Source organism: Macaca nemestrina, chromosome 3, assembly GCF_043159975.1.
Source record: "Macaca nemestrina isolate mMacNem1 chromosome 3, mMacNem.hap1, whole genome shotgun sequence".
Classification (NCBI taxonomy): domain Eukaryota; kingdom Metazoa; phylum Chordata; class Mammalia; order Primates; family Cercopithecidae; genus Macaca; species Macaca nemestrina.
In genome coordinates, this window is record NC_092127.1 from 89,695,658 (window position 1) to 89,722,878 (window position 27,221).

General features: G+C 37.3%; 1 protein-coding gene across 1 annotated transcript; it reads left to right on the plus strand.

Moving 5' to 3' along the window:
- Positions 1-494: 494 nt before the first annotated feature.
- Positions 495-26,825, plus strand: LOC105486374 (alcohol dehydrogenase 1C). Its single transcript, XM_011749240.2, has 9 exons — positions 495-886; positions 4,380-4,481; positions 5,092-5,230; positions 6,970-7,057; positions 7,155-7,374; positions 20,424-20,684; positions 22,749-22,884; positions 23,586-23,724; positions 26,528-26,825. Exons 1-9 carry the CDS (start codon positions 869-871, stop codon positions 26,550-26,552), a joined length of 1,128 nt encoding a protein of 375 aa, XP_011747542.1. The 5' UTR covers positions 495-868; the 3' UTR covers positions 26,553-26,825.
- Positions 26,826-27,221: the final 396 nt, after the last annotated feature.

Below are 27,221 nucleotides of genomic sequence, written 5' to 3' on the forward strand. Positions count from 1 at the left end.
TACTATTCATTCTCACCTTAAAGACAAGGAAACTAAGGCAAAGAACAGTCAACTAATAAGTCCAAGTATACAGATCTAGTAAGGAATAGTCTGCCTGATCCCAAAGGCTATGTCATAACCACTTCCCTATACTGCCTGTCAGCAGAGGTAAAAGTCGCGTCTTATTCATCACTGCCACCCCACCAAACCCAGCTTAATGCCTGACACGGGGAGATGCTCAATCAATGCTGATTGTTATTGAGTGGAGTAGAAATGCAAGGCCCAGTGAGCCCCTTTTCTGTGACTGATGGGGTGTCTTGATTTCCTGCTGTAAAGAGAAGGAGAGTGTTGTATGAAACACACTCCTCTGGCTCCTAGCTCTCTATGTTCCCCTTTGTTTATCCTGTTTCCCTACTCCTCCTCCTTCCTAACTGCACCATGTGGATTCAAAATTGCAGCTTAGTGCAGACAAAGGGAAAACAGAACTCTGAATGAGCCCAAAGGGAAAACAGTTCTCTGAATGACCCCTGTGAGTTTGAGAGAAGAGAAGCAGGAATTTGAGCAGGAAGAGAGTAAGGAAGAGAGAAAGTAATTAAAATTTATCATTTTAACTTAATATTTAACTGAGTGAAAGCCAAATCTTATCTGAAATTGGAAAGGTCAGGGTTTTGAGTGCTGGTTCAGTGCCCATTTCTTTATGATTTGATAGTCTGAGAAGAATATGATGGGTGTGGCTTAAAAACCTAGATCACATGTGGTGTTGGAATTGGGTGTTATACGAGCAAACAAAATAAATACTTGCGCAATATACCTGCTTTGTGCACTCAAGCAGAGAAGAGATCCACAAGTACTCACCAGTCTCCTGTTCTGCAAAGAAGACAGAATCAACATGAGCACTGCAGGAAAAGTAAGCAAAAAATATATTACTGTTGGTAATATATTCTCTTTAATATAACAAATAAAGGAATACAGTATCTGATGAATAATTTAAAATTCATATCTAAATTAGAAATGATACACTGAAATATGATATGCAATATATGCTATAATATATAATGTATACTGAACTACAGTGGAAATAAGCTATTCCTAAACACCTTCAAAAAGAATATATAGAATCTGTATCTATTGTCTTTATTTCCTACATTAAATAAATTTGCAGTAAAGTGATAGTTTATTCCAAGCTAACCATGACTGATTTGTAAATCTAAAGTTAGAAAAGTCTTTAATCAGAAGTTATCTTTATATTAAGAAACCATAATTTAAATGTGTTATTATTTGTATTCATATTTTTTGTGAACACAAGAAAGTTAAGTCTGACATAACTTTTATGAGAGGAATTTGATTCAGAAAATTTTGAAATATCCTTTTAACCTTACTATAAAATATCTTACAAAATACTCATTGATCTCACAGCATTAGAATCATCAAGGTTAAGCAAGACATCACATGCAAATTCCATTTAAAGGGGGCCCATTATGACACAATTCAGGCAATTTCCACAGAAATCTTATAGAACAGTGTCTCCCCTATATAAAAGTCAATATGATCTTACAGAAAAATAATAATACAATTTGAATCACTTATTAGCACTCAGAACACAAATATTTGGTTTTTTCTTCTATAAATTTATATTTATTTTTTCAATGTGTTTACAGGTGCACAGAAATGCATGTCATCATTCAATATAATCAACTGGTATTTTTAATTGCCTAATAAAAAAAAAAACCTGTGTAACTATTTTCAGCCGTTTGTTGTGTTAGGAGTGCATCACACAGTAAAATATCTCACTATGATAATTCAGTTTAAAGGTTCTGAGGCTTATCTCTATGCTGTGCGACAAAACAGGCTCATATCAATAAGACTGGCTGGAAATCACATGAGTGGCCCATTGGTGCTGTTCTTACACCACTTCACTTTGCTTTATTTTCATTCATTATTGATTAATATTTACATTCCTCATAGAAAATAATTAGAGAAAAGAAAATTTAAATTTACCATTTACCAAACTCGACTTAAAAGAAATAATGAGTTCATAGAGCAAAAGTATAAACCAATCATATTAATGAAAATTATAACTGATGAAATAGATAATCCTCCCCTCTTGAGTGCAACATCAATAACTTAGCTTTTTGACAGCATTGCATTTATGTTTATGTGTCCCGCATTTTATTTTCTTCAGATCCTAAATTGTGACAGTACTAATGTCTATTTCATAAGGTACTTCTGAGAATTCAATAAATTAATAGTGAAAAACACTTAGAATAGTACCTGGTAAATAAAAATAAGTCAATAAATATTAGCCACTATTATTATTGTTGCTATTTAACTTTTTGATATTTACTATCACGGAGTACTGAAAATGTGAGGCTAGATTAATTTTTTTGTTTGTTTGTTTGGAGACGGAGTATCTTTCTATTGCCCAGGCTGGAGTGCAGTGGGGTGATCTCAGCTCATTGCAACCTCTGCCTCCCGGGTTCAAGTGATTTCTCCTGCCTCAGCCTCCCAAGTAGCTGGGACTACAGGCGCATGCCACCATGCTTGGCTAATTTTAGCATTTTTAGTAGAGACGGGGTTTCACCATGTTGGTCAGTCTGGTCTCCAACTCCTGACTTCAGGTGATCCACCCACCTCGGCCTGCCAAAGTGCTGGGATTAAAGGCGTGAGCAACCGCGCCCAGCCTGATCTTTATTCTCTGGACAACCAGCTTTGAGACTTTAGGAAAATTATTCAATCATTGAGTCAGTTGATCCTCAATTATTTCAGATGTAGTAAGACCAATAATTCAATAGTACTGTCCTGGTAGCATCCTTTTTAGGTTTAAAAGTAATACACGTTGTTTATAACAGCACAATTTGCAATTGCAAAAATGTAGAACCATCCTAAATGTCCATCAACTAATGAGTGTATAAAGAGAATGTGATATGTGTACACCAGGAGATACTACTCAGCCATAAAATGGAAAAAAATAATGGCCTTTGCAGCCACTTGGATGAAGCTGGAGACCATTATTTTAAGTGAAGTAACTCAGGAATGGAAAACCAAGTACCATATGGTCTCACTTATAAGTGGGAGCTAAGCTATGAGGAAGCAAAGGCATAAGAATGATATAGTGGACTTTGGTTAGGGATAAAAGACTACACATTGGGTACAGTGTACACTGCTTGGGTGACAGGTGCAGCAAATCTCAGAAATCGCCACTAAAGAACTTATCCATGTAATCAAAAACCACCTGCACACCAAAAACTATTGAAATTAAAAATAAATAAATTTTAAAAATAAAAATAATGCATGTAACTCACTCAGCACAAGCCACAATGCACCTGTCACATCACAGGCACCTGACAATCAGGAACTCCTACTATTAGAACTTTATTTCCAAGTATTCTGATATTTATTTTGGCATGTACCACATTGAAAATCCTGCAAAGTTGAAGGATTTGACAAATGAATAACAAAAATGAATTGGCAGAAGATGAAATTTCAATTTTTATTATATTTGCAATTATGTTGATTCTATATAGAAAGAGATTTGTGAATTGTACATGCTTCACCACAACAAAGATGGGTTTTACAGTACACTGCTAAGCACTGGAAATATGTGATCAGCTTTTATTTTTAAGGACATCTGTGGATAAGCTTGCTAGCTAGAAACTCAAATACACAAGTTTCTCCAGTTTTTAAATATATATGTGTGGTCTGAATGCACACACACACACACACACACACACACCACCAACTCTATCCTCTGTAATTTTGGGCTCAAATCTAAGCTGGAAGGAGTCTCTGCACATAAATTAGATGACAAAACAGGCTGCTAAAGCTAAGTTTCAAATGGGTGTTTGAGACAAGTTACATACAGAAGTGGGGAGAGAAAATTAAAAGAGGGCAATAGGCAAATAGAAAGAGAAAGAGGCATCATCCTAAGCAGGAAGGGAAATGTATAACTGTTCTTATGGAGTCAGATCCTTTTGGCCTAAGCAGAAAATTGAGGAGGAAAGCAGTGTATTTTAGACAGACACTGACTCTGTCAGCAAAGTAAAGGTGACTTAGAACATGTACCAGCCAATAGTTGTGGGTAAACAGATGTTTTCAAGACAGTATTAGAAAATAATCAGGATTAAACATCTTTGGAGAAAAAAAAAAAAGAATAGCCTAAATGAAGATATTCCATTTTATCTAAGTGCCTTATTGTACTTAACTGTTTTTCTTTCCTTACGTTATTGCTTTTTAAAAAGATACTCTTACTCTCTTTATAAACCAGAGAACTTCATTTCTATGCAACACTTATTAGGTGCCAGACATGGGACTCAATGTTGCATGTACAAAGATGAAAAGACACAATTTCTGACTTCAAGAGTGGGAAAACACTGGTACCATCTCTCTGTTTGATTTTCTAGGTAATCAAATGCAAAGCAGCTGTGCTATGGGAGGTAAAGAAACCCTTTTCCATTGAGGAGGTGGAGGTTGCACCTCCTAAGGCCCATGAAGTTCGCATTAAGGTGAAATATTTTTTCCATTTGTATTTAATTTTAAGTTTAAAAAATTCAGAAAATATTAAAAATAGAAACATCCAAAATCCACTAAGAGATTTTTTTTTATAATTATCCAGAAAATAAAATTACATTTGTTGTCAAGGAAAGTAGAAATATAAATTGTTAAATTTTTTTAAAGTGAGCAAACAGTATATGAAGTATAATTCCAGTAAAATACAAAAAAAATTATAGGTTTGTAAAGAAAAAAATGCAAAGGGATATATATCAAGACTTCACAATCAATTTGTGTTAGATATTTTCTTGGTGTTAATTTGCAATTTCTACTTCTTTTTCTTTTAACTATGCATTCTTCTATATTATACAAGACAAATATTTTAGGATCAATTATTTCACAGATTATTCTAAATTGTTAAATTCAAGGGAGAAAGATAGAGGAAGGTTTTAGGCTGGATAACCTTGGAGATAAACTGAATCTTTCATATTTGGGAATAGTAGGGATTATCAGTAAAACCCTTGAAAATATTTTAGAATAATAATTTTAGAAAATTGGGTTTGTTAAGTCCATCTGACAGTCATAATCTTTTCCGAATCTAAACATCTTCTCTTTATTCTGTAGATGGTGGCCGTAGGAATCTGTCGTTCAGATGACCACGTGATTAGTGGTACCCTAGTGACCCCTCTTCCTGCGATTTTAGGCCACGAGGCAGCTGGCATTGTGGAGAGTGTTGGAGAAGGGGTGACTACAGTCAAACCAGGTACAGGATTCACACTCAGGGAACATGCCTTGGTTCACCATCACAAGATTAGTCAGCCTGGATGAGGAAACTGAGGCAATGAAAGACAAAAGGGCTTGCACAAGGTCACAGGGCAGCCGGGACTTCAGGAGTTTCCTCCTTCCCTCTCTGCTTGCCTGACTCAAGCAGGTATGACTTCAGGCATGCATGTATTCTAACCTTCAACGATTGTGTACTGACTATCTACTAGATGCCAGTCACTAGGTTAGAGCCTGGAGATATATGAGGATCAAAAGAGACAGTGCCTACCAATGTGGAATTCATAATCTAGTAACTTCTGTGTTAGTGTTGCTGAACACTGTCTTCTGTAAGGGCCCAAAAAACTAGAAATGGGAGGAGGGAAAAAAACATAAGTATGGACATTGCTCTGTGCTGAGTTCACCAAATGGAGGCTACATGGCTGCGGCTGAATAAATATGACCTTTTCTTAGGTGACCTATGTAGCCCCTTCACCAATTTCCTCTTCCAATGTGGTCTCTCTTCCTGAGCATGGAATCAATGAAACTGACTAGCTGAAAGGAAATCAAAGAAACATAGCAGGAGCCATCCATCATCAACAATGTCTGCCTTATTAACTTCAGCCATGCTTAAATGTGACAGGTTATAGATTACTAATTATTTTATCTTCAATACTTATTTTACAGTAATCTTATGTATTAATATAAATATTTCAGAGGTAAAGGATGAATAAGTAGGACATTTCCATACCATCATTTTCATATAAACTTTACCCATAAAATATTATGCACGAATCATTTTTCTTGGTCTTGTGAAATAGATAGCATAGGTGATTAAAAATAAAAATTATCTTTAAAGAATCACTTTAGCCAGTAGATGAGACCTGCCCCCTTACCAAATACTAATATAGACTGTGAACAGAAAATAATAAAATAAACTGTCCAATTTGAGTTTTAGCTCTTACTATTTCCTTTACTCAGAAATAGATTAATAACAAAATGACTCCTATTTCTTACCCCTCCTCCCCACACCATAACAGTAAAAAAGGATAATTCACAAATTATCAGCTAAAAACATTCGGAAGTCAATTCTTATCCTAAAAGAAAGTGCCTAACTTATTGTGGAGGGTTGAAATTTTCAGACGAATTTCTGTAATTCTTCTTTGTCCTATTTTTGTTTGTTTTCTTCCCCAAAAAAAACTAAGATATTTTTAAAAACATTCATTTTATAAGAAACATAAACCTAGTCACTTTGAAAAGCCAAGACCTACTTTAAAAATCTCATTTTTGTTTTAAATCAAACTCTTACAAAATACCAGATCTTCCCAACATGTACTGGGACTAAAACAGATGACTTTCAATTAAAATTTATATACATAATTATAATAAGAATATTTAATAAAGATTTAATTAGACAAGGATTACATAAATTATATTTGCAAAGCCTCCAGGAGAAATTAGTGCACTGCATAAAAGTTTATTAATACGTTGGATGGAATTTTGTTAATCCATCTTGTTTCCGACACTTGCATTTTCTCTTTAGGATTCTTTAGGCACTTATAAACCCAACTAAAAAACAAGGCCTTGGCAGGCAATGACAAATGACATAGTTGTGGGAATGAGACCCTATTTCTTAGAAACTATTCAGACATATGATTCTAATCTATACATGTGAGCTTTAAGGTTTTGCTGTATTATTTCCTCTATAGAAATTTAAGAAGAATTTGTTTTATTCCTCTCCAGGTGATAAAGTCATCCCACTCTTTACTCCTCAGTGTGGAAAATGCAGAGTTTGTAAAAACCCAGAAAGCAACTACTGCTTCAAAAATGAGTGAGTTTCTGATGCTTTCTTTGCACAGACTTTGAGTTTGCAAATTAGTTATGCTCCTGTCGCATGCCTTTGTGTGTCTGTGTATTGCACTACCCAGTGTGAGCAATCCTCGGGGGACCATGCAGGATGGCACCAGGAGGTTCACCTGCAGGGGGAAGCCCATCCACCACTTCCTCGGCGTCAGCACCTTCTCCCAGTACACGGTGGTGGATGAGAATGCAGTGGCCAAAATTGATGCATCTTCACCCCTGGAGAAAGTCTGCCTCATTGGCTGTGGATTTTCGACTGGCTATGGGTCTGCAGTCAAAGTTGCCAAGGTAGGAATGACAATGGATGAGAAAATCGATTACACAAAGACTGTCAGGAACCAAAAGGGAAGCAATTTCTTGCAAGAATCAGAAATTAGTTTTATAGATTTGAAGTGTCAATGAAGAGTAGAAAAACAACCCAGAAAGAATTGAGAGCACAGTCTAGAAATTTCACCAATTTATTGCAGATAAAAAGTTGTTGAGTTAAGAAAATGTAAATATGTCATTTTCAATAATTTTTCTTCTGAATTTGCTATTTATGGGATCACAAAATTTTAGGTCTGAGAACTAACTCATGTAGTAATGCATTCAACAATTAGAGAGAACCTATACATGCCTCAGGCACCATAGGTTCTGCTAGGCTCTGACAGCAAAAGTAAATGAAATGAAGCGTTTGTCCTTGAGGAACATCTAAGAATTAGGAGCAACAGTAGAGTCCAAAACCTCACCTGATGCACTTCCACACCAAGGCTCACCCACTCTGTGGATTCTTAGGAGGAAAGTAATGAAGCTTCAGTGATGGGTAATTCACTCATTATGACATTTATCTTCCCTGACATGAACATACACATATATTTTAGAAGTGGTAAATTTCAAGCAGAAGTTCTTTAAAGTCTCCTCCTCTGAGTAGTATGAAAATCTAATAGCATACTTTATTTTATGAAACCTAAATCGAGAGATAAAAAGATATTTGCCCAAAAATTCACTTCTGCTTAACATGAGAGCTAATACTAAAATATCATTCTCAAATCTCCTGCTGAATCTTAAATCACAATCCATAATTATTTATTTATTTATTTATTTATTTATTTCTATTATTATTATACTTTAAGTTCTAGGGTACATGTGCATAATGTGCAGGTTTGTTACATATGTATACTTGTGCCATGTTGGTTTGCTGCACCCATCAACTCGTCAGCACCCATCAACTTGTCATTTACATCAGGTATAACTCCCAATGCAATCCCTCCCCTCTCTTCTCTCCCCATGATAGGCCCCAGTGTGTGATGTTCCCCTTCCCGAGTCCAGGTGATCTCATTGTTCAATTCCCACCTATGAGTGAGAACATGCGGTGTTTGGTTTTCTGTTCTTGCAATAGTTTGCTGAGAATGACGGTTCTCAGCTGCATCCATGTCCCTACAAAGGACACAAATTCATCCTTTTTTATGGCTGCATAGTATTCCATGGTGTATATGTGCCACATTTTCTTAATCCAGTCTGTCACTGATGGACATTTGGGTTGATTCCCAGTCTTTGCTATTGTGAATAGTGCCGCAATAAACATACGTGTGCATGTGTCTTTATAGCAGCATGATTTATAATCCTTTGGGTATATACCCAGTAATGGGATGGCTGGGTCATATGGTACTTCTAGTTCTAGATCCTTGAGGAATCGCCACTCTGTCTTCCACAATGGTTGAACTAGTTTACAATCCCACCAACAGTGTAAAAGTGTTCCTATTTCTCCACATCCTCTCCAGCACCTGTTGTTTCCTGACTTTTTAATGATCGCCATTCTAACTGGTGTGAGATGGTATCTCATTGTGGTTTTGATTTCCATTTCTCTGATGGCCAGTGATGATGAGCATTTTTTCATGTGTCTGTTGGCTATATGCATGTCTTCTTTTGAGAAATGTCTGTTCATATCCTTTGCCCACTTTTTGATGGGGTTGTTTGTTTTTTTCTTATAAATTTGTTTGAGTTCTTTGTAGGTTCCGGATATTAGCCCTTTGTCTGATGAGTAGATTGCAAAACTTTTCTCCCATTCTGTAGGTTGCCTGTTCACTCTGATGGTAGTTTCTTTTGCTGTGCAGAAGCTTTTTAGTTTACTTAGATCCCATTTGTCAATTTTGGTTTTTGTTGCCATTGCTTTTGGTGTTTTAGACATGAAGTCCTTGCCCATGCCTATGTCCTGGATGGTATTACCTAGGTTTTCTTCTAGGATTTTTATGGTATTAGGTCTAAGATTTAAGTCTCTAATCCATCTTGAATTAATTTTCGTATAAGGAGTAAGGAAAGGATCCAGTTTCAGCTTTCTACTTATGGCTAGCCAATTTTCCCAGCACCATTTATTAAATAGGGAATCCTTTCCCCATTTCTTGTTTCTCTCAGGTTTGTCAAAGATAAGATGGCTGTAGATGTGTGGTATTATTTCTGAGGACACTGTTCTCTTCCATTGGTCTATGTCTCTGTTTTGGTACCAGTATCATGCTGTTTTGGTTACTGTAGCCTTGTAGTATAGTTTGAAATCAGGTAGCGTGATGCCTCCAGCCTTGTTCTTTTGACTTAGGATGGTCTTGGCAATGCAGGATCTTTTTTGGTTCCATATGAACTTTAAGCAGTTTTTTCCAATCCTGTGAAGAAAGCCATTGGTAGCTTGATGGGAATCGCATTGAATCTACAAATTTCACGATATTGATTCTTCTTATCCATGAACATGGTATGTTCTTCCATTTGTTTGTGTCCTCTTTTATTTCACTGAGCAGTGGTTTGTAGTTCTCCTTGAAGAGGTCCTTCACATCCCATGTAAGTTAGATTCCTAGGTATTTTATTCTCTTTGAAGCAATTGTGAATGGAAGTTAATTGATGATTTGGCTCTCTGTTTGTCTGTTACTGGTGTGTAAGAATGCTTGTGATTTTGTACATTAATTTTGTATCCTGAGACTTTGCTGAAGTTTCTTATCAGCTTAAGGAGATTTTGGGCTGAGACAATAGGGTTTTCTAAATATACAATCATGTCATCTGCAAACAGGGAAAATTTGACTTCTTCTTTTCCTCACTGACTACCCTTGATTTCTTTCTCTTGCCTGATTGCCCTAGCCAGAACTTCCAACACTATGTTGAATAGGAGTGGTGAGAGAGGGCATCCCTGTCTTGTGCCAGTTTTCAAAGGGAATTTTTCCAGTTTTTGCCCATTCAGTATGATATTGGCTGTGGGTTTGTCATAGATAGCTCTTATTATTTTGAGGTACGTTCCATCAATACCGAATTTATTGAGCGTTTTTAGCATGAAGGGCTGTTGAATTTTGTCAAAAGCCTTTTCTGCATCTATTGAGATAATCATGTGGATTTTGTCTTTGGTTCTGTTTATATGCTGGATTACATTTATTGATTTGGGTATGTTGAACCAGCCTTGCATCCCAGGGATGAAGCCCACTTGATCATGGTGGATAAGCTTTTTGATGTATTGCTGGATTTGGTTTGCCAGTATTTTATTGAGGATTTTTGCATTGATGTTCATCATGGATATTGGTCTAAAATTCTCTTTTTTGTTGTGTCTCTGCCAGGCTTTGGTATCAGGATGATGTTGGGCTCATAAAATGAGTTAGGGAGGATTCCCTCTTTTCCTATTGATTAGAATAGTTTCAGAAGGAATGGTACCAACTCCTCCTTGTACCTCTGGTCGAATTCAGCTGTGAATCCATCTGGTCCTGGACTTTTTTTGGTTGGTAGGCTATTAATTATTACCTCAATTTCAGAGCCTGCTATTGGTCTATTCAGGGATTCAGCTTCTTATTGGTTTAGTCTTGGGAGAGTTTAAGTTTCCAGGAAATTATCCATTTCTTCTACATTTTCTAGTTTATTTGTGTAGAGGTGTTTATAGTCTTCTCTGATGGTAGTTTATATTTCTGTGGGGTTGGTGGCGATATCCCCTTTATCATTTTTTATTGCATCCTTTTGATTCTTCTCTATTTTCTTCTTTATTAGTCTTGCTAGCGGTCTATCAATTTTGTTGATCTTTTCAAAAAACAAACTCCTGGATTCACTGATATTTTGGAGGGTTTTTTGTGTCTCTATCTCCTTCAGTTCTGCTCTGATCTTAGTTATTTCTTGCCTTCTGCTACCTTTTGAATGTGTTTGCTCTTGCTTCTCTAGTTCTTTTAACTGTGATGTTAGAGTGTCAATTTTAGATCTTTCCAGCTTTCTCTTGTGGACATTTAGTGCTATAAATTTCCCTCTACACACTGCTTTAAATGTGTCCCAGAGATTCTGGTATGTTGTATCTTTGTTCTCATTGGTTTCAAAGAACGTCTTTATTTCTGCCTTTATTTCATTATGTACCCAGTAGTCATTCAGGAGCAGGTTGTTCAGCTTCCATGTAGTAGAGCAGTTTTGATTGAGTTTCTTTGTCCTGAGTTCTAGTTTGATTGCACTGTGGTCTGAGAGACATTTTGTTGTGATTTCTGTTCTTGTTCATTTGCTGAGGAGTGCTTTGCTTCCAATTATGTGGTCAGTTTTGGAATAAGTGTGATGTGGTGCTGAGAAGAATGTATATTCTGTTGATTTGGGGTGGAGAGTTCTGCAGATGTCTATTAGGTCTGCTTGCTGCAGAGATGAGGTCAATTCCTGGATATCCTTGTTAACTTTCTGTCTCGTTGATCTGTCTAATGTTGACAGTGGGGTGTTGAAGTCTCCCATTATTATTGTATGAGAGTCTAAGTCTCTTTGTAAGTCTCTAAGGACTTGCTTTATGAATCTGGGTGCTCCTGTATTGAGTGCATATATATTTAGGATAGTTAGCTCTTCCTGATGAATTAATCCCTTTACCATTATGTAATGGCCTTTTTTGTCTCTTTTGATCTTTGATGGTTTAAAGTCTGTTTTATCAGAAACTAGTATTGCAACCCCTGCTTTTTTTTGTTCTCCATTTGCTTGGTAGATCTTCCTCCATCCCTTTATTTTGAGCCTATGTGTGTCTTTGCATATGAGACGGGTCTCCTGAATACAGCAAACTGATGGGTCTTGACTCTTTATCCAGTTTGCCAGTCTGTGTATTTTAATGGGAATATTTAGTCCATTTACATTTAAGGCTAATATTGTTCTGTGTGAACTTGTTCTTGCCATTATGATATTAACTGGTTATTTTGCTCGTTAGTTGATGCAGTTTCTTCGTAGCATCGATGGTCTTTACATTTTGGCATGTTTTTGCAATGACTGGTACCTGTTGTTCCTTTCCATGTTTAGTGCTTCCTTCAGGGTCTCTTGTAAGGCAGGCCTAGTGGTGACAAAATCTCTAAGCATTTGCTTATCTGTAAAGGATTTTGTTTCTCCTTCACTTAGGAAACTTAGTTTGGCTGGATATGAAATTCTGGGTTGAAAATTCTTTTCTTTAAGAATGTTGAATATTGGCCCCCACTCTCTTCTGGCTGGTAGAGTTTCTGCCGAGAGATCTGCTGTTAGTCTGATGGGCTTCCCTTTGTCCTTCATTTCAACTTTGGTGAATCTGGCAATTATGTGTCTTGGAGTTGCTCTTCTCGAGGAGTATCTTTGTGGCGTTCTCTGTATTTCCTGAATTTGAAATTTGGCCTGCCCTACTAGGTTGGGGAAGTTCTCCTGGATGATATCCTGAAGAGTGTTTTCCAACTTGGTTCCATTTTCCCCCTCACTTTCAGGCACCCCAATCAGACGTAGATTTGGTCTTTTTACATAATCCCATACTTCTTGCAGGCTTTGTTCATTTCTTTTTACTCTTTTTTCTTTAGATTTCTCTTCTCACTTCATTTCATTCATTTGATCCTCAATCGCTGACACTCTTTCTTCCAGTTGATTGAGTCAGTTACTGAAGCTTGTGCATTTGTCACGTATTTCTCGTGTCATGGTTTTCATCTCTGTCAGTTCGTTTATGGCCTTCTCTGCATTAATTATTCTAGTTATCTATTCTTCCACTCTTTTTTCAAGATTTTTAGTTTCTTTGCGCTGGGCATGTAATTCCTCCTTTAGCTCTGAGAAGTTTGATGGACTGGAGCCTTCTTCTCTCATCTCATCAAAGTCATTCTCCATCCAGCTTTGATCTGTTGCTGGTGATGAGCTGCGTTCCTCAGTTGAAAATGCAGAAATCACCTGTCTTCTGTGTTGCTCACACTGGGAGCTGGAGACTGGAGCTGTTCCTATTCAGTCATCTTGCTCCATCTGAATCCTCACAATCCATAATTGTTAGCACTTTTAAACCACAGTCACAATAAGCCTTGTATTTTTCTAAGTAAGGTAGAAAGTGGTGTTGTCCCTCATAGTATTGCATAACACCTGGTGAATGAATGAGTGAAATAGCCTTAAGGGAATATAAGAATGAGATTATTTGGAAAAGGAATAGCATGTTACCAAAACAAAGGCTGACTATGGGAGACTAGGTTTAATAAATAACTGCTAGCCAATTTAAACAATTTAGAGGACATCTTTTCCAAATTTCAGTGACTTTAGCACTTACTCCCTTGTTCAATTACCTCATCTATTTTAATGGGTACTGTAAGTGAGCCTACCCAAGAAAAGAAGCTGAGGATACTCATAACAATAGATTTTATTTGGGGGGGCATGCCCAAGATGGCCAAATAGGAACAGCTCCAGCCTCCAGCTCCCAGCGTGAGTGACACAGAAGACAGGTGATTTCTGAATTTTCAACTGAGGTACTAGGTTCATCTCACTGGTGAGTGCTGGACAATCGGTGCTGGTCAGCTGGTGCAGCCCGACCAGTGAGAGCTGAAGCAGGGCGAGGCATTGCCTCACCTGGGAAGCACAAGGGGGAAGGGAATCCCTTTTCCTAGCCAAGGGAAACTGAGACTCACAACACCTGGAAAATTGGTTAACTCCCACCCTAATACTGCGCTTTACCAAGGGTCTTAGCAAATGGCACACCAGGAGATTATATCCCACACCTGGCCCAGAGGGTCCCATGCCCACAGAGCCTCCCTCATTGCTAGCACAGCAGTCTGAGATCTAACTGCAAGGCAGCAGCATGGCTGGGGGAGGGGCACCCGCCATTGCTGAGGCTTTAGTGGGTAAACAAAGCTGCCAGCAAGCTCGAATTGGGTGGAGCCCACTGCAGTTCAAGGAGGCCTGCCTGTCTCTGTAGACTCCTCCTCTGGGGACAGGGCATAGCTAAACAAAAAGCATAAGAAACCTTGACAGAGGTAAATGCCCCTGTCTGACAGCTTTGAAGAGAGCAGTGGATCTCCCAGCACGGAGGTTGAGATCTGAGAATGGATGGACTGCCTGCTCAAGTGGGTCCCTGACCCCTGAGTAGCCTAACTGGGAGACATCCCCCACTAGGTGCAGACTGGCACCTCACACCTCACATAGTGGGGTACACCGCTGAGACGAAGCTTCCAGAGCAAAAATCAGACAGCAGCACTCGCTGTTCAGCAATATTCTATCTTCTGCAGCCTCTGCTGCTGATACCCAGGCAAACAGCATCTGGAGTGGACCTCAAGCAAACTCCAGCAGACCTACAGCTGAGGGTCCTGACTGTTAGAAGGAAAACTAACAAACAGAAAGGACACCCACACCAAAACCCCATCAGTATGTCACCATCATCAAAGACCAAAGGCAGATAAAACCACAAAGATGGGGAAAAAGCAGGGCAGAAAAGCTGGAAATTCAAAAAATCAGAGTGCATCTCCCCCTCCAAAGGAATGCAGCTCATCACCAGCAACGGAACAAAGCTGGACGGAGAATGACTTTGACAAGCTGAGAGAAGAAGGCTTCAGTCCATCAAACTTCTCAGAGCTAAAGGAGGAACTATGTAACCAGTGCAAAGAAACTAAAAACCTTGAAAAAAGAATGGATGAATGGATAACTAGAATAATCAATGCAGAGAAGACCTTAAAAGAACTGATAGAGATGAAAACTATAAGACAGAAATACATGACAAATGCACAAGCTTCAGTAACTGACTCCATCAACTGGAAGAAAGGGTATCAGTGATTGAAGATCAAGTGAATGAAATGAAGCGAGAAGAGAAGTGTGGAGAAAAAAGAGTAAAAAGAAATGAACAAAGCCTCCAAGAAGTACGGGATTATGTGAAAAGACCAAAACTACGTCTGATTGGTGTGTCTGAAAGTGACAGGGAAAATGGAGCCAAGGAGGATATCATCCAGGAGAACTTCCCCAACCTAGTAAGGCAGGCCAACATCCAAATTCAAGAAATACAGAGAACTCCACAAAGATACTCCTCAAGAAAAGCAACTCCAAGACACATAATTGTCAGTTTCCCCAAAGCTGAAATGAAGGAAAAAATATTAAGGGCAGCAGAGAGAAAGGTTGGGTTATACACAAAGGGAAGTCCATTAGACTAACAGCAGATCTCTCAGCAGAAACTCTACGAGCCAGAAGAGAGTGGGGGCCAATATTCAACATTCTGAAAGAAAAGAATTTTCAACCCAGAATTTCATATCCAGCCAAACTAAGTTTCATCAGTGAAGGAGAAATAAAATCCTTTGCAGATAAGCAAATGCTTAGAGATTTTGTCACCACCAGGCCTGACCTACAAGAGATCCTGAAGGAAGCACTAAACATGGAAAGAAACAACAGGTACCAGTCATTGCAAAAACATGTCAAAATGTAAAGTCCATCAATGCTAGGAAGAAACTGCATCAACTAATGAGCAAAATAACCAGCTAACATCTTAATGATAGGATCAAGTTCACACATAACAATATTAACCTTAAATGTAAATGGACTAAATGTTCCAATTAAAAGACATAGACTGGCAAATTGGATAAAGAGTCAAGACCCATCAGTTTGCTGTATTCAGGAGACCCATCTCACATGCAGAGACATACATAGGTTCAAAATAAAGGGATGGAGGAAGATCTACCAAGCAAATGGAAAACAAAAAAAAGCAGGAGTTGCAATCCTAGTCTCTGATAAAACAAACTTTAAACCATCAAAGGTCAAAAGAGACAAAAAAGGCCATTACATAATGGTAAAGGGATCAATTCATCAGGAAGAGCTAACTATCCTAATTATACATGCACCCAATACAGGAGCACCCAGATTCATAAAGCAAGTCCTTAGAGACTTACAAAGAGACTCAGACTCCCATACAATAATAACGGGAGACTTTAACACCCCACTATCAGCATTAGACAGATCAACGAGACAGAAAGTTAACAAGGATATCTAGGAATTGAACTCATCTCTGCACCAAGCAGACGTAATAGACATCTACAGAACTCTCTACTCAAAATCAACAGAATATACATTCCTCTCAGCACCACATCACACTTATTCCAAAATTGACGACATAGTTGGAAGTAAAGCACTCCTCCGCAAATGTGCAAGAACAGAAATTACAACAATCTGTCTCTCAGACCACAGTGTAATTAAACTAGAATTCACGACTAAGAAACTCAATCAAAACCACACAACTACATGTAATCTGAACAACCTGCTCCTGAATGACTACTGGGTACATAACAAAATGAAGGCAGAAATAAAGATGTTCTCTGACACCAATGAGAACAAAGATACAACATACCAGAATCTCTGGGACACATTTAAAGCAGTGTGTAGAGGGAAATTTATAGCACTAAATGCCCACAAGAGGAAAGATCTAAAATTGACACTCTAACATCACAATTAAAAGAACTAGAGAAGCAAGAGCAAACACATTCAAAAGCTAGCAGAAGGCAAGAAATAACTAAGATCAGAGCAGAACTGAAGGAGATAGAGACACAAAAAACCCTCCAAAAAATCAATGAATCCAGGAGTTGGTTTTTTGAAAAGATTAACAAAATTGATAGGCCACTAGCAAGAGTAATAAAGAAGAAAAGGGAGAAGAATCAAATAGACACAATAAAAAATGATAAAGGGGATATCGCCACCAACCCCACAGAAATATAAACTACCATCAGAGAATACTATAAACACCTCTACGCAAATAAACTAGAAAATCTAGAAGAAATGGGTAATTTCCTAGACACTTACACTCTCCCAAGACTAAACCAGGAAGAAGTTGAATCCCTGAATAGACCAATAGCAGGCTCTGAAATTGAGGTAATAATTAATAGCCTACCAACCAAAAAAGTCCAGGACCAGATGGATTCACGCCGAATTCGACCAGAGGTACAAGGAGGAGTTGGTACCATTCCTTCTGAAACTATTTCAATCAATAGAAAAAGAGGGAATCTTCCCTAACTATTTTATGAGGCCAACATCATCCTGATACCAAAGCCTGGCAGAGACACAACAAAAAAGGAGAATTTTAGACCAATATCCCTGATGAACATCAATGCAAAAATCCTCAATAAAATACTGGCAAACCAGATCCAGCAGCACATCAAAAAGCTTATCCACCATGATCAAGTGGGCTTCATCCCTGGGATGCAAGGCTGGTTCAACATACCCAAATCAATAAATGTAATCCAGCATATAAACAGAACCAAAGACAAAAACCACATGATTATCTCAATAGATGCAGAAAAGACCTTTGACAAAATTCAACAGTCCTTCATGCTAAAAACGCTCAATAAATTCGGTATTGATGGAACGTACCTCAAAATAGTAAGAGCTCTTTATGACAAACCCACAGCCAATATCATACTGAATGGGCAAAAACTGGAAAAATTCCTTTTGAAAACTGGCACAAGACAGGGATGCCCTCTCTCACCACTCCTATTCAACATAGTGTTGGAAGTTCTGGCTAGGGCAATCAGGCAAGAGAAAGAAATCAAGGGTAGTCAGTGAGGAAAAGAAGAAGTCAAATTTTCCCTGTTTGCAGATGACATGATTGTATATTTAGAAAACCCTATTGTCTCAGCCCAAAATCTCCTTAAGCTGATAAGAAACTTCAGCAAAGTCTCAGGATACAAAATTAATGTACAAAAATCACAAGCATTCTTACACACCAGTAACAGACAAACAGAGAGCCAAATCATCAATTAACTCCCATTCACAATAACTTCAAAGAGAATAAAATACCTAGGAATCTAACTTACAAGGGATGTAAAGGACCTCTTCAAGGAGAACTACAAACCACTGCTCAGTGAAATAAAAGAGGACACAAACAAATGGAAGAACATACCATGTTCATGGATAGGAAGAATCAATATTGTGAAAATGGCCATACTGCCCAAGGTAATTTGTAGATTCAATCCCAACCCATTAAGCTACCAATGACTTTCGTCACAGAATGGAAAAAACTGCTTTAAAGTTCATATGGAACCAAAAAAGACCCCACATTACCAAGACCATCCTAAATCAAAAGAACAAAGCTGGAGGCATCATGCTACCTGATTTCAAACTATACTACAAGGCTACAGTAACCAAAACAGCATGGTACTGGTATGAAAACAGAGATATAGACCACTGGAACAGAACAGAGCTCTCAGAAATAATACACATCTACAGCCATCTGATCTTTGACAAACCTGACAAAAACAAGAAATGGGGAAAGGATTCTCTATTTAATAAATGGTGCTGGGAAAATTGGCTAGCCATAAGTAGAAAGCTGAAACTGGATCCTTTCCTTACTCCTTATACAAAAATTAATTCAAGATGGATTAGAGACTTAAATGAGAGGCTTAAAACCATAAAAATCCTAGAAGAAAACCTAGGTAATACCATCCAGGACATAGGCATGGGCAAGGACTTCATGTCTAAAATACCAAAAGCAACAGGAACAAAAGTCAAAATTGAGAAATGGGATCTAATTAAACTAAGAGCTTCTGCACAGCAGAAGAAACTACCATAAGAGTGAACAGGCAATCTACAGAATGGGAGAATAGTTTTGCAATCTACTCATCTGACAAAGGGCTAATATCCAAAACCTATAAAGAACTCAATCAAATTTATAAGAAAAATCAAACAACCCCTTCAAAAAGGGGGCAAAGGATATGAACAGACACTTCACAAAAGAAGACATTCATACAGCCAACAGACACATGAAAAAATGCTCATCATCACTCGCCATCAGAGAAATGGAAATCAAAACCACAATGTGAAACCATCTCACACCAGTTAGAATGGCAATCATTAAAAAATCAGGAAACAGCAGGTGCTGGAGAGGATGTGGAGAAATAGGAACACTTCTACACTGTTGGTTGGACTGTAAACTAGTTCAACCATTGTGGAAAACAGTATGGTGATTCCTCAAGGATCTAGAACTAGAAGTACCATATGACCCAGCCATCCCATTACTGGGGATATACCCAAAGGATTATAAATCATGCTGCTATAAAGACACATGCACACGTATGTTTATTGCACCACTATTTACAATAACAAAGACTTGGAATCAACCCAAATGTCCATCAGTGACAGACTGGATTAAGAAAATGTGGCACATATACACCATGGGATACTATGCAGCCATAAAAAAGGATGAGTTTGTGTCCTTTGTAGGGACATGGATGCAGCTGGAAACCATCATTCTCAGCAAACTATCGCAAGAACAGAAAACCAAGTACCGCATGTTCTCACTCATAGGTGAGAATTGAACAATGAGATCACTTGGACACAGGAAGGGGAGCATCACACACCGGGTCCTATTGTGGGGAGGGGGTAGGGAGGAGGTATAGCATTAGGAGATATATCTAATGTAAATGACGAGTTAATGGGTGCAGCATACCAACATGGCACATGTATACATATGTAACAAACCTGCACGTTGTGCACATGTACCCTAGAACTTAATGTAAAATTAAAAAATAGATTTTATTTATTATTAAATATAGACTAATGTTTCATTGCTGTGTTGTTCACAAGTATATTTTTTAAAGCAGGGATATACTGGTCACGACTACTGAACAATAATGTACAAAAGAGTTAACTATTGAGAGTTTAAGTGGAATATTTTTCGGTCTCCTGGTGTAGCCTTTTCCACTTATTTTATTTTCCAAATATTGCCTTGGTGTATGTATGAGATACTGAAGCTGATTATTAAGGGATTTCAGCAATCGACAGTCCCTACAAGATTGTAATTACTGCCATCTGGATCTCAAAGATCATCCAGTCCTCCTGTTCCCAGCCTGACCCATTGGAGTCCCCTGGGGACTGAGTTCCACCTGCAGAGATTCTCATTTAATTGGCATGGTCTATGATCTGGACTGCGGGATATTTTTAAAGCTCCCCAGATGAATTTAATACGCAGCAGTTTCAGAAGCACTCAACTAGTTCATCCCCTTGAATTTAAACATGAAGCATCTCAAGCCAAAACAGATTTCGATAACATAATGGACAGAAGAGTCTGAGTAGCTCTTGTTAACACACAAGACATGGCACTTTATAAAGCTTAAGCAATTTCTAACAAACATAATTCATTTTTGCATTTTCTGAAAATATAGGTCACCCCAGGCTCTACCTGTGCTGTGTTTGGCCTGGGAGGGGTCGGCCTATCTGCTGTTATGGGCTGTAAAGCAGCTGGAGCAGCCAGAATAATTGCGGTGGATATCAACAAGGACAAATTTGCAAAGGCCAAAGAGTTGGGTGCCACTGAATGCATCAACCCTCAAGACTACAAGAAACCCATTCAGGAGGTGCTAAAGGAAATGACTGATGGAGGTGTGGATTTTTCATTTGAAGTCATTGGTCGGCTTGACACCATGGTATGTACCATGACATGCCCTGAGATTTCTGCCTCTGCAACCTGGAGGATGCATTTAGGCGTAGAATATACGTATTATGTATAAAGGATATTGTTAATTATGAATGGAAATTTCCCATCATCTTTTTGTTACCCGGCTTATTTAATTTATTGTTACGAGAAATCTTCCATTCGATCAGCTAAGCAAACTTGTCTCAAGTCATATTTCATCTTGAGAAAAGATAAAGGGCTTTTCTTAACATAGTCACTACAGATATACTTTATTAATTTTTAGTTTAAAATGCAAACTTATATATAAATAATACAAATCCTCTTCTCAAATTAAAAGTTAAAAAGTTTTTTTTAATACTCTTAACAAAAATATTTTAACAATTTTGTATATGCTCTTAATGAATTACAAACTTTTTTACATAGTATTCTTCGGTCAAAAGAAATGAGCAATTTTAGACCAACTATTATCTTATTAACAGAAAATATGCCCTAAGGAAAGTCAATGCTTTAATGCATTGCTATATTTTATCACAGAAACTGGACAGTGCCTGGCACAAAACTAGTACCCAATACTACTTGGACTGAATACTTTAAAAAGTCAACAGATTCTACCACCTGCAAAAGTTAAGTGCTACGTATCTCATGGCATCTTTTATGAAACACATGAGACACTGCATGTAAAATACTTTGCACAGTACAACCCATCATGTGGTAAGCTCCCAATAAGTGTCAGCTGCCCCCCAACCCCCGCTTTTTTTTTTTTTTTTTTTTTTGAGGCAGGGTGTCACTCTGTCACCCAGGCTGGAGTGCAGTGATATTTTCATAGCTCGCTGCAGCCCTAACCTCCTGGGCTTAAGCGAGTCACCTACCTCAGCCTCCAAAAATGCTGAGTATAGACATGAGCAACCATGCTGAGCCTCAGTTGGCATTATTGATATGAAATACTATTTCCAATCTTGCACTGCTTACATCATCTTTGAATTATTATATTACTTTCAAACAGTTACAAATACCAACGGCAATGGGAAACACATTTCTAGCTATATTTTACCTACCCAGAATTATCTAGAATCCTACTGAAAAAGTCTCCAGAAACCAACAAGTTTCCATTGCTGAGGTTTTCTAGAAGGTTCAGCAGTGTGGGTAACAGGGAGCAGCACCCTGAGATCAAAGTTCTCACCAGCCTTGACCTGGAACAAATGCCACAGAGGAATAAAGTGTCAAGAGAATCCAGTGTTTTCCAGGTCTATAGCTTTTCTCCTTGTGCTCTTTTTCTATATCTCTCTCCATTTTCTCATGTGGAACTGGAGTGTACCTTATCTCAGGACACCAAATGTCTGACAGCCACATGTTCTGAGGATGTGTGGTCTCCCAAAGGTCAGAATCCAAAATCAAAGAACTAATCATTATATACCTAGAGGGATCCTAAACCATTTTCTAACTACAGAACATGTTCCAAAAGCTTACTGGAAAAGATATTCTGAACTGTCTTTTGAGGTTCCCAAATAATCAATGTAATTTAATGTAAAACCAATATACATTTGGGGAGGTAAAAACATTGTTTAAAACATGTCCACTTGAGAAATGGACAGTAAAATAGGAATCTGTTAAAAAGGAAGTCTATCAAGTGGACAAGAGACTAATTTTGGTGATATACTCATTTATCTTGTTCGCCACCAAAATATCTGATTGAAAGTATTGGGTTCAAAATACCTATGAAATAAATCAATGAAAAATGAACCAACTCACAGATTGCCTAAGAATGATGTACACTTGTACAAGGAACAGGACTTAAAATGTTTGTAATAATGTTTACCTCTTTATTCTTTTATTAGGAAGAACTAAGTGCACACCAGTTTATTCATCCATGCTTTCATTCAAAAACCATTTTCTGGGTATTTCCTACATCCACAGCACTATCCTATACAAAGAAAGGGGGAATGAAGGAGCAAAGACATGATCTCTTCCCTCTACACAGTCACAATCCAGCTAAGCCTATTACATGATATTGTGCATTATGAGTAGGAACTATGCCACTCCACATTAAGGATGCTAAATATTCACTTTATTCCAGATGGCTTCCCTGTTATGTTGTCATGAGGCATGTGGCACAAGTGTCATCGTAGGGGTACCTCCTGATTCCCAGAACCTCTCAATAAACCCTGTGCTGCTACTGACCGGACGCACCTGGAAAGGAGCTATTTTTGGAGGTACGTAGTTAGGCTTCAGAGCCAAATTCTCATTAACCTAAGAATTTCTCTCCTTTTATGAGTGACAAGGCAAGGTTTTGAAAAGCAATGAAATTAAAAATAAATTAAAGTTTATTTTCTATCTATAGTCTCCAATAATGCAGAACTTTTCTTTTCTTTTTTTTTTTTTTTGAAGAGATGAGGTTTCACTATGCTGGCCACGTTGGTCTCGAACTCTTGACCTCAAATGAGTTGCCCACCTTGGCCTCCCAATGTGCTCGTGCTGGGATTACAGGCATGAGCCACCATGCCCAGCCCCAAGATAGACTTTTCTGATGTCACTATCAACCAGGACTTTCATCTCCCCGCTTTTTGTACTTGTGACTACATAAGGCAAGGACATTTCTAGTAGGCGGTGGAAATCTATAACGATAAATCATCTCTACACAGAAATCTAGACAACTAATAAATTTGCTCCTTAACCTTGGGCATAACATCTGTCCTATAATTTCTCTGTGAGAGAGAGAATAACTAAGGACCCTTGTTTATCTGTGATTTTTTTTTAAGTCAAAGCACTGTAAAAGCATATTGAAGTACTCTATCTCTTATTAACCTCAGTTATAGCAGTACCTTTTCTAAACTTGTATTTATTTGGAAAATCTTCTCTTCAGTTCTCCTACTTACCTTGGTTGACTCTAACAATGATATTTTCTTCTTCTCAGGCTTTAAGAGTAAAGAATCTGTCCCCAAGCTTGTGTCTGACTTTATGGCTAAGAAGTTTTCACTGGATGCATTAATAACAAATGTCTTACCTTTTGAAAAAATAAATGAAGGATTTGACCTGCTTCGCTCTGGAAAGAGGTAGATTTTAAGTTGTTTTTTGTTGCTGTTTTGCTTTGTATTCTACAGTAGTGGGGTGTCTAGCAGAGAATGTAAACGTGGAAGGATGAGAAAAAATTAGTGCCTTGGTTTTCCATTGCTGGTTCAATCTTTGCATGGAGCACATGTAAGGTAATATGGTGAGAAGCTAAAAACAGTTACTTTACATTTCCTATTCTGCTGAAGTGAAATTATGTTGATTACCCCATATCTGAATGATCAGAGTCACTCAGCCTTCTTTAAAAAATAACACTCACCTTGGCCCCCACCCCCCCAAAAAATAAGTTTTAACAACCATAATTATAACATGGATTCACTGACACCTCTGCCTGTCATCTAAATAAGTGTGACATCTAATGGTTGTATATTAAAATTATTTTCAGGACATCCTCAGGATATTCATTATGGGAGTAGGTGGAACTACATTAGGATTGATTTCTAAGTAGATATTACTAGATTTTCCTTTTTCTTTTCTTTTTTCTTTTTTTTTTTTTTTTTTTTTTTTTGCAGTTTAGAAAAAAAATTTTACAAAGAAAAGTTGTTGTAAAAGGTACTAAACCCTATTTTAAATGTTTGTCTTACATTTTCTCCAAGTCTTAGAAAAATAAGCCAATTCTATTTCCTATCTCTAACATTTACACTTACAATCACCTAATATAATGAACTTTGTCACATGCATTTATATGAAGCATAACTGGAAACAGGCAGTTATATCTAACCTCTGTCTTCTAGCTCCAGAGTCTGAGATTTTTCTGCTATCCAACATTTATTTTCATGAGGTTTTCAACTTTAAATAGTGTTTCTTTGGCACTCACAAAACTATCATACTAGATACTTTATCCGACAAATATTCTTGAGTAAGGAAGGAAACTAGCACCCACAGAGCACCAGCTGTTCTACTAAGTGTCTTACCTGCATTTTCTCATGTGATTCGCAAACAATGCTCAGTGTCAGTCTCAATCTCACTATCTTAGAGAAGAGAAAACTAAGAAGCAGAGAAGGCATGACTTGGTCAAAATCATCAGGTGGTAAGAAGAGGAGCCAGAATTCGAAGGAAGAGCTTGTTAGCAAATCTATTCACTTTCTATTTAACCACACTGCCCCTCAAGAGTGCATATATATATATATATATATATGGAAAACAGTATTCATCAAAGGTTAATTATCACTGTCATCATTATTATCATTGACATCACCATCGTCATCATAGAATTGATAAGATGATGACAAATATAGATGACCAAAACCAGAGGACAGTGGTGAGCAACAAAAGAAGTCATGAAGCATGCCTAAATTCACTTTACAAGAATGTCATATAGTAATATGCATATGTAAATAAAATAAATCTTATCAGTTAGCAAAGATTGAAAATTGTGATAATCAATATTGGTAAGAGTAAGGTGACTTGGGCACTTTCATATACTTTCAATAGTAATTGATACATCCTTTTGGGAAAGCAATTTGGTAATTTGTATCAGAAACCTCCAAAAAAACCTAGATCCTTTGTCCCAGCAACACCATTTCTAGAGATCTATTCTATAGAAATAATCAACTCAAACATACATATATGTTTAAGCATGTTTACTTGTTAGCTGTAATATCAATATTTAGAAACATTCAAAAAGTACAACATTAAGAATATGATTTAATAAATTCCAACCAACTGTTAGACATGAATAAAAGACTTCATTGGAAAATTCTCATAATGTAATTTTAAACTCACAAAGTAAATCATATAAATTGTATTTATAAGATGATCCTGAATTTTCAAAAAAGACAGTAAAAAATGTATCTGTGTCTAGAAAATGTTGATAGAATTCCAGAAAACATTGACCATGATTACTCTGAGGTTGTAAGATTACAGATATTTTTACCAGCTTCTTCTGTCCTGTATTCTCTAAATTATGTGTATATATTTTTCTTATTATGTGTATATACGTACGCACACCACATACACACACACACACTATATATATATATAAATTCTCAGTCTCAAAGATCATCTTTTCTTAAATGTATTCAACAAAAGTTGGTTTATAGAAAGGGCATTAATTCTAATGTAAAGTGTACATTTCTAATATTCACAAGAATGAAGCATCTTAGAATTAATACAAATCAACTTTATTCTCTACTTGTAAGAATCCTTAAACATCTCTGATTCAAAGATCTATTAAACCTCCAACATAGTCCTAACTTTATTAAATTATCAGTTCTTCCAGGCAAGATATCTATCATCTTATAATTTGTGCAAATTTGTATTTGAGTTTGAATCCCAACACCCTATACTAGATGTGTGACCAGAGCAAGTGACAAATCTTTCTAAGTCTCAGTTTTTATAATCTCTAAGTGGAAATAATATGGAAACCAACTTCCTAGTGTCATTGTTTAGGTTGAGATTTAAGTGAAAAAAATGCATGAAGCATGTGACAAATAGCAAAAACTTATTGCATGTTATTATCTATTATTGCTTTATATTCCTTATTTTACCAGGAATGTAGGCAAGCAAAAATGATTTTTTGAAGATGCTAATGTAGAACTCAAATATAAATGACAGGCATATTCAGGAGGTTGTGAGTGAGCTTAAGATTGAGGAAAACACAAGAGAAAACCAAAAAACATGAACTTCCCTTTACTTTACTTGACCCAGATGCATAGGGATGGGAGTGGAGTGGCTGAGAACACAGAGAGATTTTCACTAAGACACCTCAAATGCTCCTTGGACTCTCACATGGAAGCATGTGGGTTGTCTAAATGTTAACACAATGTCTCTTCTTTCCTATTGCAGTATCCGTACCATCCTGATGTTTTGAAACAATACAGATGCCTTTCCTTGTAGCAGTTTTCAACCTCCTCTACCCTACATGATCTGGAGCAACAGCTGGGAAATCATTAATTCCTAGCAGAAATCATTAATTCTGCTCTTCAGAGATGTTAAAAATAAATTACACGTGGGAGCTTTCCAAAGAAATGGAAATTGATGTAAAATTATTTGTCAAGCAAATGTTTAAAATCCAAATGAGAACTAAATAAAGTGTTGAACATCAGCTGGGGAATTGAAGCCAATAAACCATCCTTCTTAACCATTCTACTGTGTCATCTTTGCCATTGAGGAAAAATATTTCCTGTGACTTCTTGCATTTTTGGTATCTTCATAATTTTCAGTCATTGAATCCGGTGGAGGGGAACCTTCACTTGCCCTGAACATACACCTGCTGGTCCACTGTGCTTGAAGTCTTCTAACTCTGTCTCAGTTTTCACTGTCTGCATTTTCCTTTTTTTAATAAAATGTACCAAATCCCTAGGCTAAAAACTAAAGTGTGGACACTTTTATTTTTTTTTAATTTTTTTATTATTATTATTATACGTTAAGTTCTAGGGTACATGTGCATAACGTGCAGATTTGTTACATATGTATACTTGTGCCATGTTGCTGTGCTGCACCCATCAACTCGTCAGCACCCATCAACTCGTCATTTACA

What these genes read in the sequence shown, in the direction of transcription:
- LOC105486374 (XM_011749240.2), top strand. An exon ending in CCCATGAAGTTCGCATTAAG is followed by an intron (nt 4,482 to 5,091) that starts GTGAAATATTTT and finishes TTTATTCTGTAG; the next exon opens with ATGGTGGCCGTAGGAATCTG. An exon ending in GGTGACTACAGTCAAACCAG is followed by an intron (nt 5,231 to 6,969) that starts GTACAGGATTCA and finishes ATTCCTCTCCAG; the next exon opens with GTGATAAAGTCATCCCACTC.